The sequence below is a fragment of the Canis lupus genome, chromosome 7 (assembly GCF_048164855.1).
Source record: "Canis lupus baileyi chromosome 7, mCanLup2.hap1, whole genome shotgun sequence".
Lineage (NCBI taxonomy): Eukaryota > Metazoa > Chordata > Mammalia > Carnivora > Canidae > Canis > Canis lupus.
The window spans coordinates 28231589-28245246 of NC_132844.1; the positions used below are offsets into that span (position 1 = coordinate 28231589).

Consider the following 13658-nt stretch of genomic DNA (forward strand, 5'->3'; position numbering starts at 1 on the left):
TTCCTAGTGCCCCAGGGAGCTGATCAAAAAAGCAGCAATAATATGGGGCATGAGAAGGTCATAGCCCTTCCTTGAAGTCACGGGGGAGCAGACTAGGAAGCAGGGCTGTGGTTAGGATTTGAAAATCCCCAGGGATCCAACAGCATTTCCAAGCACTTTCTTGACAACATGGCATCTACATTTCCTATCACAATATGCATTAAGTGGCTCTGGTTATTCATATTCCTCTTCAAACGGAATTTTGGTTCCTGTGACTATTTCCGCTAATTTTCCTCTACCTCATCCCCTACCACATTGGCCTAACCCTAGAGTACTTTTTTACCCTGAGCCCCTTTCAGAGATTATCAGAGGTCTCCATCTCACTCCAAACATATCCAAACTCTCTTGCAGTTTTATTTATATACCAAGTTTCATGGACATGGGTGTTGCAGTAAAACAGGGAAAGCAAAGCCCCTGGCCCTTTCCTGAGAAGGATTCAAAGGTTTACATAAACTGAAGCTCTAATGAGGCCAGTTGGTCATGAAGGCCAAGAGAAGCCTTCTAAAACTGTTTCTAACAGAGCCCAACAGCCGTTTCTGTCCTGCCTATGTAGGGATCATTACAGCACAGAGGTAGAGCAAATTGCCAAGGGGAATTCCAAATGGAATGTGTCATAATAAAATCACTTTCCCTCAACCTGACCACTAATGAATGGAATGAAACAGAGTCAAAAGCTGATGACAGCATGGCTTTCACTGGTGTGATCCTGTTTTTCTCCATGAGTATCTTTTCTACTCTAGGGTAGCATTAGAGCAACTACCCCATCCCAGTCCCCTCCCTTACACCTCCTAAGAATAAATGATGACTTTTCCATCTTGTGGTTGTATGAAAAACAAAGATTAATACTTAACTGAAAGAGGGTTCAGGATATGAGAGCCAGAACTGTCCTCATACCACTTCTGGTTTCTAATGCATTAGGGACAATTTTGTGGTATGAATTCCTGGCAAGGAGCCAACAAGGTTGTTCCAGAACTTGCTTTTACTATGCTCCCAATGATATATCTTACTCTAAGCCTTCGCCAGCTCTAGCTCTGCTTCTCATTTTGATGACCTGGCCTCTTGCTAACTCATCCATGTGTGTGGCTGGCATTTTCTGCAAGCTGGCATATGAAAAAAGGCATGAGATATGGCCTTCACTGGTGGCTCGGAATAAGAGAATGCTCCTTCAGTCTTTCCTCAACACAACATCTCAAATGGCCCTGCTAAAATGTAGAAGTGGCCACACATTGACCCACGGGCTTTGCTTCTGCTTCTCTAAGAACATCTTGTCTCATGTAGCCAGGGTCTTCTTAAATGTCCTATTTCTCTTTCCCTTTATAGCAAAATTCTTTTTTTTAAAAAAAAGATTTTATTTATTTATTCATTCATGAAAGACACACAGAGAGAGGCAGAGACACAGGCAGAGGGAGAAGCAGGCTACATGCCGGGAGCCTGATATGGGACTCGATCCCAGGTCTCCAGGATCTTGCCCTGGGCCAAAGGCAGGCGCTAAACCGCTGAGCCACCCAGGGATCCCTATAGCAAAATTCTTGAGAGATTTGTCTGGTTTCCAGTTCTTTTTTCTTGAACCAATTCTATCAGCCTTTTACTCCCACTCACTCCACAAAGACTATTTTCAAATCATTCCCAATAACTTCTACATTGTAAATCCAACCGTCAAGTCACAATCCTCAACTTACTTGACCTAATAGCAGCATTTGACACAGACCACTGTCTCATCCTTCAAGTTCTTTATTTGGCTTCCAGGAAACACAAGTGCCCTGTTTTATTCCTACCTTTCTGTACATTCCATTTAGGCTCCTTTGCTATTTTCCTCCCAACACCCCCAACTTCTAAATGCTAGCATGTGCCAGGGCTCAGTTTTTGTAGCTCTTCAGTTTTTGTCTATTCTCATTCATCCAGCCTCATAACATTGAATATTGTTTATATGCTGTGATGCTTAAATTCACATGTTCACAGCATACCTCTCCTGCCATGTCCTATTGGATGTCTGACAGGTCTCAATTTACAAGTCTAAAGCTGAGCTCCTGATATTCCTGCTTCTCCCATAGTCTTCTCAGTTCATGGCAATTCTTCCTGTCAATTAGATCACAAACCTTCAAATCATGTTTGGCTCTTCACTTTCTATTATGCCCCATGACCAATCTATTGACAAATCCTATCAGATCTATTGTTAAGAAATATCCAGAATTTATGCACCATTCACCACTCCACTGTCCTCACCATGGCCAAGCCACCATCATCAGCTGCCTGAACTATTGCAATAGCCCCCTAGACTGGCTTTCTGCTTCCAATCTCATCTCCTTCCTTCCCCCCCACCCAGGAGGTCTTATTGAAATTTAAGCCAGATGCTATTCTTCTTCTCCAAATGACATCTCAGAGAAAAAGTCAAAGTCCTTAGCATGACCTCAAAGGCTTTAATACCTCTTTCCTCTTTTCTATTCCCTGACTCCTTTTGCCACCCTGCTTCATCCATTCCTCCGGCATCATGCTGGTCTCCTTGTTTTTCCTTGCATGTTCCATTTCATTCTTGCCATGGAGCATTTTCTAGAATGCTCTTCCCCAGATATCTTACAATTCAATCTCTCACTTCCTTCAGGTCACTTCTCAAATTTCTCCTTCTCAGTATGGCCTTTCATGCTCACTCTGTATAATTTTACCTCCGAACTCCACATCCCCTTTCCCTAATTTATTCTTTTTCTATCACCATAATGCATGGGTTTATTTAACTTGGTTATTGTTTATCTCTCCTACTAGAAGGCAAGATCTATAAGATGACATATTTTTGTCTTTTCTGTTCACTATTGTATCTCCAGTACCTAAAACAGTGCTTACATAACCTGTGGTCAGTAAATATATGCTGAAAAAAGAGTGAATGAGTGCATGTCCATTCTGCTGGCACGAAATATATATATTAGATATATGTCCAGCTCTGATATATTATAAGGTTTAATACCAGATGCAAAACTGAGACCAACAGGAAAATTCGCAATTACCATCAGAGATTGTTTCTCAGACGAAAAACCTTTTAAAGGTAGGAGTCTATTTCAACAAGCAGAAGAACCTGATCTAACTGAAGATGGAGCTACTATTGCCAAGTATGATCTGTTATAGGTAAAGCAAATGAAGGTAACTGTTATTTTCAAGAAATGCTTCCCTTTGAAATGTCTTACTTCTATTTTTCTAAACCTGCACCTGAACTGGCTTTGAATACTGCTCTGCAATACAAGAAGACACACTTGAAGGTCAGAATCACAGCATTTTAAGATGGAAGAGACTAAACCAAAATACATTGTACAATAGTTGACTTAATCTTTTCTATTTTCCTGTATGTCTGTGTTTTACACTTATTATTCTTTTCTATATGTCTATATATTGTCAGGTTCCTGAAATGAAGGACCTCTACTTTGATCAGATTTCTTAAATCAGAACAGTAAGGATTCACCTAGGCATTTTGTTTTTTTCTGATGTGAATGCTAAAACTAACAAAGGCACGCCTTATTAATAGTATAGTAGGTAAAGTTAGTATTCAATGTGTCACCTGTCTGCCTACATTTTGCAGGAATTCTTGCCAGCTATAATCATTTATAGAATATAATATGCTAAAAAAGATTTTCAATTGTCTCTAGAAATGTACCAACCAAAATAATAGCAGCAGGCCTGTCTTCTTTGTCCCTTAAACTAAGGAAAAGTGATAAGAGCAAACTGACAGAAAAATAAAACTTGTGTACTATGCTGTTAAAGTGCATATTGTTGGGAAATATTTGGCAATTTTCCCAGTCATTTTGCTTTCCACTAAAATTCTTTTTAGATTTATTTATTTATTCATGAGAGACACACAGAGAGAGACCAAGACACAGGCAGAGGGAGAAGCAGGCTCCTCACAGGGAGCCCCATGCGGGACTCAATCCTAGACCCCGGGATCATGCCCTGAGTAAAAGGCAGATGCTCAACCACTGGGCCACCCAGGCATCCCTCCACTAAAATTCTTAACAAGCAAGTGTTCTTACCTAAAGATTGCACTCAGAAAAACAACAGGTTAAAGAATTAAAGTAAATGAAGGAGGATCATTTCACACCTTGACAGTAGCAGCCTTCCATTGGATAATCAATGACAGCATATCCTAATGAAATGCATGTGCTTTTTAAAATCCCCACAAAGAAATACTGAGAGAACATCAATAAAGGAAGGAGTGAAAGCATCTAACTATTACTATTCACTTCAGGGATAAAGGATATACAGTTTAATTAATGACTTCTTAAGGAAAAAATATAGTAAGTCCTTGATCCAATAAATGAGTAACTGAAGCCCTTTGCAGCCCCACTAGTGGATACCAGGATGTGGAACCAGCCAGAATATTGTTACAGGATTTTCTCTGCCTTTAGTGCCCACAGTTCTTGGTCACATCACTTCAAAAAATGAAGAGGTAGACCAGATGAAGAGTGGTGGGCAGCAAAGCAATGTTTATTTAGCAATAATATAAAACTCTGAGAGAGGGAGGGGGTGTCCGAGGAAGTTTAGGGGTTTTATGAGCTCTTTGTGGAACTATCTTAAACAATCAGAGTGTGCTGAGTCATGCCAATCAGGGCTTTGGTCACACACCTAGGTTAAAGTCTAGGTTAATGTCAATGTGCTGATGGTCTTTTTTTTTTTTTTTCTTTTGGCTGACATCTAGGGCCTTAGGTCTTAATTGTCCCTTGCGTGTAATTCTGACAAATGCTTGGTGGCTATTTGCCTTATTTTAGGATGTTTTGCAGAAGTCATTTCTGCAAAGGCTGCAAAGCAGAATGCTAATATAGTCCTCTCTAAGCTGCAAAACAGGATGTTAGTGTTTTGGTTTAGCTGTCCTGATTCCTTTCATGTTGGGGATCCTGACCCTGACTACCTAACTGTTCAACTAACTTCTAACAGTATCGCTGCCCTCCAATTGCCCCACTAGAGGCTCTACCATTGCCACCAATCAACAGTGGCTTCTAGGTCTCAAAGACCCACAAATGAAGCCTGGGATCTTGCAGTCCTTTCTGCAACAGGGAAATGGGGACAAAGGCTAGATCACTTAATTAGCTCAAATGGGCAGTTGACCAGGATGGAGACTTAGGAGGCTCCTGAGCTCCCCTCTTTCCACAAACACACTGAATCCACAGCTATGTATGAAGGAATTTCCTCTGAAAGATATCCAGAAACTAGCTAAGTCACTCCTATACCTCTAGCAAATGAAGAAGAGCTGAGACACACTCTTGACAAACCCCCACCCCCAGCAGAGCAACATACGGTTGGATGGAAACCTCCAACTTCCAGCTTCTCCGTAAGAAGGGAAGGGACAGCACATCTAGAGCTCCACTTTTAAGACTACTGCACAGAGATGAGCCCCTAAAATAGCTAGCTCTGAAAGCCACAAGCGCTGGGGCCATGAGAACCCAAAGACTATAGCAAACAAAAAAGCAGTAATTCAAGGGCATGCAAGGCTTCACCACAGCTATCCCACCAAGGCTCAATGCAGAGGAAGCAGGCCAAAACACTCATTTCCCATTCTTTGCCTCGAAGGGGTTTACCTGCATACTTTAAAGGATGCTGCCTTAAGGCCAGGCTTCTAATTTAGCACACATCTAGTGGCTGCCTGCAATCTTTCCCAGAGTGCAGAGAAGCTGGCAACCAACCCTGCCTTCTCCCTCCAGTCTGTTCCAATAAAAACTGGGAGACTTGGTTGAGTCACCAGTATTTCCCTGTAAAGAGCTTATATACAAGTCTGACACCCTAGTTCTTGTGGATACAACCCAAAGGATGGGCTCCCAGTCTGCTGGCTCTGATACCAATAGTGCTTACATTTGAGAGTCCTATAGGACTATAGCAAACAAAGAAGCAGTTCTAAACAAGCATAGGAGCACTTTCACAGCTATCTACTTGGCCTAGAAGAGAAGACTCAGGCAAAAATTGAAAGAACTCTACTACCTCCATTTAAACCTCAAACTTTCTAATTAAGTACTTCTTTCCAGCTTATCTCTTAACTCAGGAAAAAGATTCCTGGGCAAAGCATCCCCTGATGGGAACCGAAACTACCCCATCCAGCAATAAAAGACTACCCTGAGCCAGCAAGACCCTGCCCATGACTGACTCTAAGACAATGATCAATCTGACTTTTACTGCCCACCTTTGTCTCACATTTTCCTTAAATAAACCTGGAAGTATCTGTGTCACTTTGGAGACAGTCTGAGACACTAGTCTGCTGTCTTCTTGATGTTAGCCTCACTGAAACAAATTCCTTTCTTGTTCCACCAGCACTCATCTTTCTGCCTTTGGATTTTGTCAGCTGCAAGTGGCCAAACCTGATATGTTTAGGAACCCCAGAGCTGGGTGCTCTTGCACCCCTGCACCCCTGCTACAAAACGTCCATCTCCTAGTTTCTCCCTGGGAGGGGTTTAATTGCATAGTTTCCCAGCTACTGCTTAAGGATCTGGGTTCTAATCAGGCTGCATCTAGGAGCTCACCACAGTCTTCCCCTTGGGGACACAGACAAGTCTTGACATGCCTGAACTACTGAGAACCACAGAGAACAAAGAAGTTTGCTTTGACAATCATAAAAATTCAAGAGGCGACTAGGACGCCAGGCTAGGCTAAATGACAAGGCTGATCTCTTACACAAGACCACACAAAACTGGGAGAGGCAGCTGTTTTCTCTAATGCAAGGAAACTAGCACAGAGAGTCAAGGAAAATATAGAAATAGAGGACTATGTTTCAAATTGAAAAACAAGATAAATCTCCAAAAACAGATCCTAATGAAATGGAAATAAGTGATTTGCCTGATAGAGAGTTCGAAATAATGGTCATAAACATAGCAAGCAAGCTCCTTGACATTGGTCTTAACAATGATTTTTTTGATTTGATACCAAAAGCAAAGGCAAATGCAACAAAATAAATAAGTGGGACTATATCAAACTCAAAAGCCTCTGCACAGCAAAAGAAAGCACCAACGAAAGGAAAAGGGAACCTCTGGAATGGGAGAAAATATTTGCGAACCACATATCTGATAAGGGGTTAATATCTAAATATAATAAGGAACTCAAAAAAAAAAAATAAGGAACTCATACAATTCAATATCTAAAAGCAATCCAATTAAAAAATGGGAGAAGGACCCAAATAGATATTTTCCAAAGACATCCAAATTGCCAACAGGTACATGAAAAGGTGCTCAACATCACTAATCATCAGGGAAATGCAAACCAAAACCTCAACGAGATACTACATCCCTATTTGGACATCTATTATCAAAAAAGACAAGAGATAAAAAGTGCTGGCGAGGATGTGAAGAAAAGAAAGAAACTATAAGTGCACTGCTGGTGGAAATGTAAGCTGGTACAGCCACTATAATAAATAGTCTGAAGGTTCCTCAAAAAAGTAAAAATAGAACTACCTATGATCCAGCATTCTCACTTCTAGCTAGATATCCAAAAGAAACAAAACCATTATCTTGAGGAGATATCTATGCTCCCACGTTCACTGCAGCATTATTCACAATAACTAAGGCATGGAAGCACCATTTACATAGATGCTCAGACACACACAAATATTAGTCAGCTTTTAAAAAGAAGGAAGTCTCTTGTCATTTATGACAACATGGATGAACCCTGGAGGGCATTATGCTATGTGAAATAAGGCAAATAGAGCAGGCAAATACTGCATGGTAACACTTATATGTGGAACCAAAAAAAAAAAAAAATACCCTCAAACTCATAGAAAGAGGGAGTACAAAAGTGGTTGCCAGGGGCTGGGGGAAACAGGGAGAAGTTGGTAAAAGGGTACAAACTTTCAGTTGTAAGAGGAATATGGTCTGAGGATCTAACATAAAACATGGTTAGTATAGTTGACAATGTGTATTGTATAATTGAAATTTGCAAGACAGTAGAACTTAAATGTTCTCACCAGAAAATAAAGAAAGAAAAATATCTGAGGTGATGAGTGTGTCCATTAACTCCATGGAGGGAATCTTTTCACAACGTATCCATATATTAAATCATCACTTTGTACCCTTTAAATGTATTACAATTTTGTCAATTATATCTCAAGAAAGCTGAAAAAAATTAGAAAGTCTTCCTTTCAAGGGAGCAGCAAGTGAATGTGAGGCATCATGAACACCAAGACAGGTCAGAGTGGCAGCATCCAGGAAATACTAAGAGAGCAAAAGCATTTCCTTTGCCATATTTGCATCTCCATTTCTAATCTTTCTTAGAGTTCGTAATGAGTCCCATTAAGCTGAAGCTGTTAAGAGCCTAAAGTGTTAATGGTGCTATGGATATTCATTCTGAAACAACCAAACATCTCTGGAATATTTATGGGGTAACCACTTCCTACCTGGGAGTGGGCAGTAGCTTCTGGAAAACAGATGCTTTGAGTTGGCCAGTCAGCATGCAGTTATGACTGGAGTTGAACAATAACTTTGCACAGAACTGTATTTCCTCACTCTGTGCTAGATTATTAATCACTCCAATATCATGAAGCACAATTCATGCCTATCACACTGTTAGGAATGGTTGCAGAATGTTCCAGTCCATCATTGTGAACACACACAGATAGACTGCTTTCTACAGTCCCAGAAAACCAGGAGGGCTGAAAGGATGCCACTGACCATGTATTACAAAAAGAAAGTTCTTCAAATAATAGTTCCAGACTTTTCTTTTGTACATATTCTTGGTCCAAATGTTGGACCAAATGTTCACACAGTTTGGGAGAGGTGGAATCATTAATACTTTAAAGCAAATCTCAATTTGAAACCAAGTTCTCTCATTAAGGAAATCTTTCAAGTTCTTTATCACTCATGTAATACCGTCCCTGAGCAATCCGCGTATGTTTGGAAGGGGTGTTTTCTGTGACATGGGGGATACAGAACAGAGTTGTATAAAAAGAATGTTCAGGAAAATTAATCACTGGAGATTTCACAGGTTAAGACAAATACATTATGTTTACAATGGGGAATTGTATAAGACTTACATTTATGAGCCTTCAGTCCTTCAAAGGACACTGGTCCAATTTCATAATATTCATATTCCCAGGTGTAATCAGAATTAGGTGCAGATGGCTGGGATGTTCTGTTAGAAATTAATCTCTGGGCAGACATCTCCACCCTGCACAAATGGAGAAAGGCAAATATAGAACCTGTTAATTCATCCTCAACTGCACAGATACTCTAACTGCTCTTGACCACATTTAGAAGTTCAGAAGGCAAAGTCATCAGAGAAGTCCCATCCACTAGGGCAGGGAGAGGTCCTCACTGGCTGCCTATATTTCACACCAAATGGTCATAATTTTTTTTTAACGTCTCCACTAGACTGGAATGTTTTTGAAATCAGACCCCATGTCTTTTGTTGCTGTCCCCAGAACTTAACCCAGTGCCTGGCACATAACCAACTATCAATAACTGATTTTTAAAAAAGGAAAGGAAGAAGGGAGAGAGTATATCAAAATCTCTGATCTTATAACTTCAGCCCCACCATGTACACCTGCATGAGTATGCAAAGAGTCTAGAGAAAATAAATAAAACGTACCAGAAGTGAACTTCTGGTATATTGAGCACCTGCTATGCAAAAAGACAAGTAATCAGGGCAGCCCTGGTGGCTCAGCAGTTTAGCATCGCCTTCAACCCAGGGCATGATCCTGGAGACCCGGGATCGAGTCCCACGTCAGGCTACCTGCATGGAGCCTGCTTCTCCCTCTGTCTCTCTTTCTCTCTGTGTCTCTCACGAATAAATAAATAAAAATTAAAAAAAAAGACAAGTAATCAAAGGCTAATTAAATGAAGTAGAAAAAAAAGAGACGTGGTCAACAAAAGTCCCATAATAGGAGAAGATCCTCGGTGGAAGCCTGAATCTTCCCTACTGCTTATTCCCAAAATTTGTCCTACTTTCAGGATATACTGAGTGTCTCCTTTGTGATGATTTTAGATTTAAAAACTCTGATGCCCTTGAGACAAGAGGTTGCACTGTGCAGCATGAATGCCAAAGGTGACAAATCAACAGAGCCAATGTTCAATATTGAGCATCCACTGTGTGTAAGACACTGTAGATTATGGAATGGGAGAAGATGCTTAAAATATAGACACGGACTCCACAGATCTTGCTTTATATTGGAGGAAAGAATACAAAGTAACAAATAGTAATATAAGGGAAAATTTGAAATGAAAAATCAGCCCAAACCAACATTCACTGAGAAGTCATAACCACTGGTTCTCATCCCTAATAACTTTCTGAAGTTCCCTTTCTTCCACCTACCTTGGGTCAGTATCACCCACTACTACCTCTGGGTCACAACCTATAGAGAAGTTGAGGCAAAATCACTATCACTCCTCTGCCCAGAGGCCTGTGTCTCATCTTTCCTTTTTCCTTTATTCCTTAATCCCCAGTCCTGGACTCCACAGAAACAAACTCCAACCCCTCAGCATCATATTGTTCAAAGGACAGTGTGCTCTGATCCAGAGATATATGCTAGTATCAAAACCGGAATGTCGCTGTGAGTGCCCAACCAGACAAATAATTCCTGCAAAAGTAAAAGAGAATGTACCACTTCTATTTTGGAAAAGAAAGGTACACAAATTTTAAGAAAAGCTGACCTTCAACGAAGTATTCGGTAACCTTTCTAACATCAGCACAAAAATAACATAAAATCATTACCACAGTATTGTCTTTGGTCTTTTTATTATTTGAACAAGGGATTATTTCCCTTGATGAAATAAATTTCCTCAGGAAATGAAAATTAATAACTCAAACCCAAGAAACACTATCCTCATTTATGAGCACTTCCTCCAGAAGAAGAGAATTGTGCGTGAGGGAAGAGTAGCTCTTCAGTTTTAGGATTCAGAGATAAATGGTAGATTCAGATATACATAATGTCCATTTGAGACTGTTAAGAATTTCACACCATGCAGGGAAGACATGAGATTTGAAGATGGAGGACCAGAGTTTTCATATGTGTTCTACCTCCATTTGATGTGTTGCCAAGAAATGGTTCTGGCTACCGTTACTAGTAGACACCATTATCATCCCCCTTCTCCAGCTGCCTAACTGGTTTTTCTGCTTCTGCTCTTACTGACCAATTGTGATCCACTCTTCACCTATCAGCCAGTTAGTTAGTCATTAGATTTTATTTATTTATTTAATTTATTTATTTATTTATTTATTTATTCATTAGGGAGGGAGGGAGAGGGAGAGGGGGGGAAGAGAGGGAGGGAGGGAGGGAGAGAGAGAGAGAGAGGAGGGGGGTGCACAGGGAGAAGCAGGGTCCATGCAGGGAGCCCGACGTAGGACTCAATCCTGGGTCTTCAGGATCATGCCCTGGGCTGAAGGCAGTGCTAAACCCCTGAGCCACCCGGGCTGCCCCTCAGCCAGTAATTTAAAAAAGAAAAAATTGCCTTTGTCACTTCTTTGGTTAGTATTTTTCAATGGCTTCCCATTTCTCTAAGGACAAAGTCCAAAATCTTTGAAAGGTCCTACAAGGTCATGACTTGGGTCTTGCTGTCTCCTCTCATCTTGCCTCATACGCTACCAAACTGTGCTCACATTCCCTGCAGTTCCTCAGAGACGTCATGCTTTGTGTTCCCTGCTCACATGCTCTTCCCTCTGGTAAGAATGTGCCTTTATCAGACCATCCTATCCTATTCCTCCTTGCCTGCTTATTCTTATCTACAAATCTGGCCCACCACCTATTTTTGTACAACCTCCAAGTGAAGAATGTTTTTTATAATTTTTCATGATTGGAAAACAATTTTTTTTAGAGAGCTCATATGTGAGCATGGGGGAAGGGGCAGAGGGAGAGAGAGAATCTTAAACAGGCTCCATGCTCAGTGCAGAGCCTAATGTTGGGCTCGATCTTACAACCCTGAGATCATGACTTGAGCTGAAATCAAGAGTTGGATGCTTAACTGACTGAGCCACCCAGGCACTCCTGGAAAACAATTTTTAAATAATATTTTGTGACATAAAAAAAATTTTACGAAATTCAAATATTGGAGTCCATAAATAAAGTTTCATTGGAACACAGCCACCCTTGTTTTTGTATTTTTTTTTTATGGTTTCTCTAGTATTATAATAGCAGAGCTGTGCAGTGACAACAGAGATAGTATGGTCCAAAAAGCTCAAAACATTTACTTTCTGTTATTTTATAGAAAAAGTTTGCCAGCCCTCCTTTAGAACAATGGGGGTAAAAATCTAAGCTTCAATTTTTCTCATCAGGAAAATGATGATGATAACTACCCATTTCATGGAGTTACTGTAAAGATTAAATGTGATATTACGTGAAGTATGGGTAGTCAGCACCCAGTTAAGGTCAACACATAGCAGCCAGCACTATTATTAAATACTAGTCTGATACAGAAAAGCCTAGACTTCTTCTTCAAGCATCACTAACTTCCCTGTCAGCCAATTCCTATCAAATTCACCATGTGGTTCATTGATCTGTGCACCCTAGAAAAATGAATAAAATTATAATAAAAAATTACTCAAAAGGCATTCATTTAGATGCTTTAAAAGTTTTAATGAGAAATATGTCCATCATGGGATTCCTGCTGTTCCAACAAGTCAAAAGTATGATAATAATCTCTCCTGTTTTTTAAGGAAAATAATATGAAGTCTGGTTTGACCATCTCATTTTTATTGGAAGTCAGGTATTACAGGCAGTGTAATAAGCAGAGCAGAGAGAGGCACTAGACTTCATCTAGTATTGAAATAGATAATCTAAAAATAACAAAAAGTACATAAAACAATGAAGGAAATAAAGAGGGGAGGGTTTTCCATTCTCTGTATAAGCTGTTCTCCACATCTGTACCTAGCAGTGACCCCTGTGCCTGCCCAGGCCGATGTGCCCAGCAGGCCTCCCTGCTACTCTCTCAAGTCAGAAAGAAGCATTCTGGCCACCCTCACAGGGCTGGCCAGGAACTAGCAAATAGATTATGTCTGTACAAAACCTCAGATATCCAGAAATCTCAGTGCTTCATTCACCAGAGAGAAAGGGTTTTGTCATTCCTTCTTTTACTCTCCCTTACACCATTCCTGTTGACCTAAATGAACTATTTAGGGATGGCTACAGATCAAAGGGTAATGAAAGGCACATGTGCAAAGATCCTGAACGTGGAAAGTCCATGCTTTAAGAGAGAAGCAAAGTGCTGACAAATGCCTGGAGATGAGAGGTGTGAAGAGCAGAGCCAGTCTTATCACAGGTTCTCCAGGGAAGAAGAATGAAATGCTAGACGGCCTCTCCCAGAATGGCCATCACTTTGGTAGCCTTTAGATAACAGGGGGTGGGGTGGAGCAGGAGGAGGCTTTTGCTGTCACCAGGTATTTCATCTAGGTTCTTGAATCCCAAAGTTGGGTTTGGAGGACAGCATCTCTGCCCCCACCCCCTCAAGCAGTCACCTAGCACCCTTGAGAAAGCCCATGGGACAACATTTTTCATCCACGTCTCAAATTCATTGGCTTGGGCCATCAAACATACAAGGGCATGAAACAAACAGAAGACTGTAGTCTGGCAGGATTTTGTACACTGCCCATTTCTGAAGCTTAGAGTTGCCTGTTGGAGTTTTGCAGAAACAGAGGCTGGCACTGTCTCACCATCTGGGAAGTGCCAGCACCTCTGGGCT

General features: G+C 40.8%; 1 protein-coding gene across 7 annotated transcripts in view; it reads right to left on the reverse strand.

The window, feature by feature from the left end:
• The window catches only part of MRAP2 (melanocortin 2 receptor accessory protein 2), a 123591-nt gene that overhangs the window by 17270 nt on the left and 92663 nt on the right, over positions 1 to 13658 (reverse strand). For 6 of the 7 annotated variants that reach the window (XM_072832179.1, XM_072832180.1, XM_072832177.1 and 3 more), the window contains one exon: positions 9023 to 9156. In XM_072832179.1, the coding sequence (XP_072688280.1) occupies positions 9023 to 9149 (127 nt within the window). In that variant the 5' untranslated portion in view covers positions 9150 to 9156. Of the gene's footprint in view, positions 1 to 9022; positions 9157 to 13658 lie in introns of those variants that run through there. The other variant, XM_072832181.1, reaches the window with a different exon arrangement.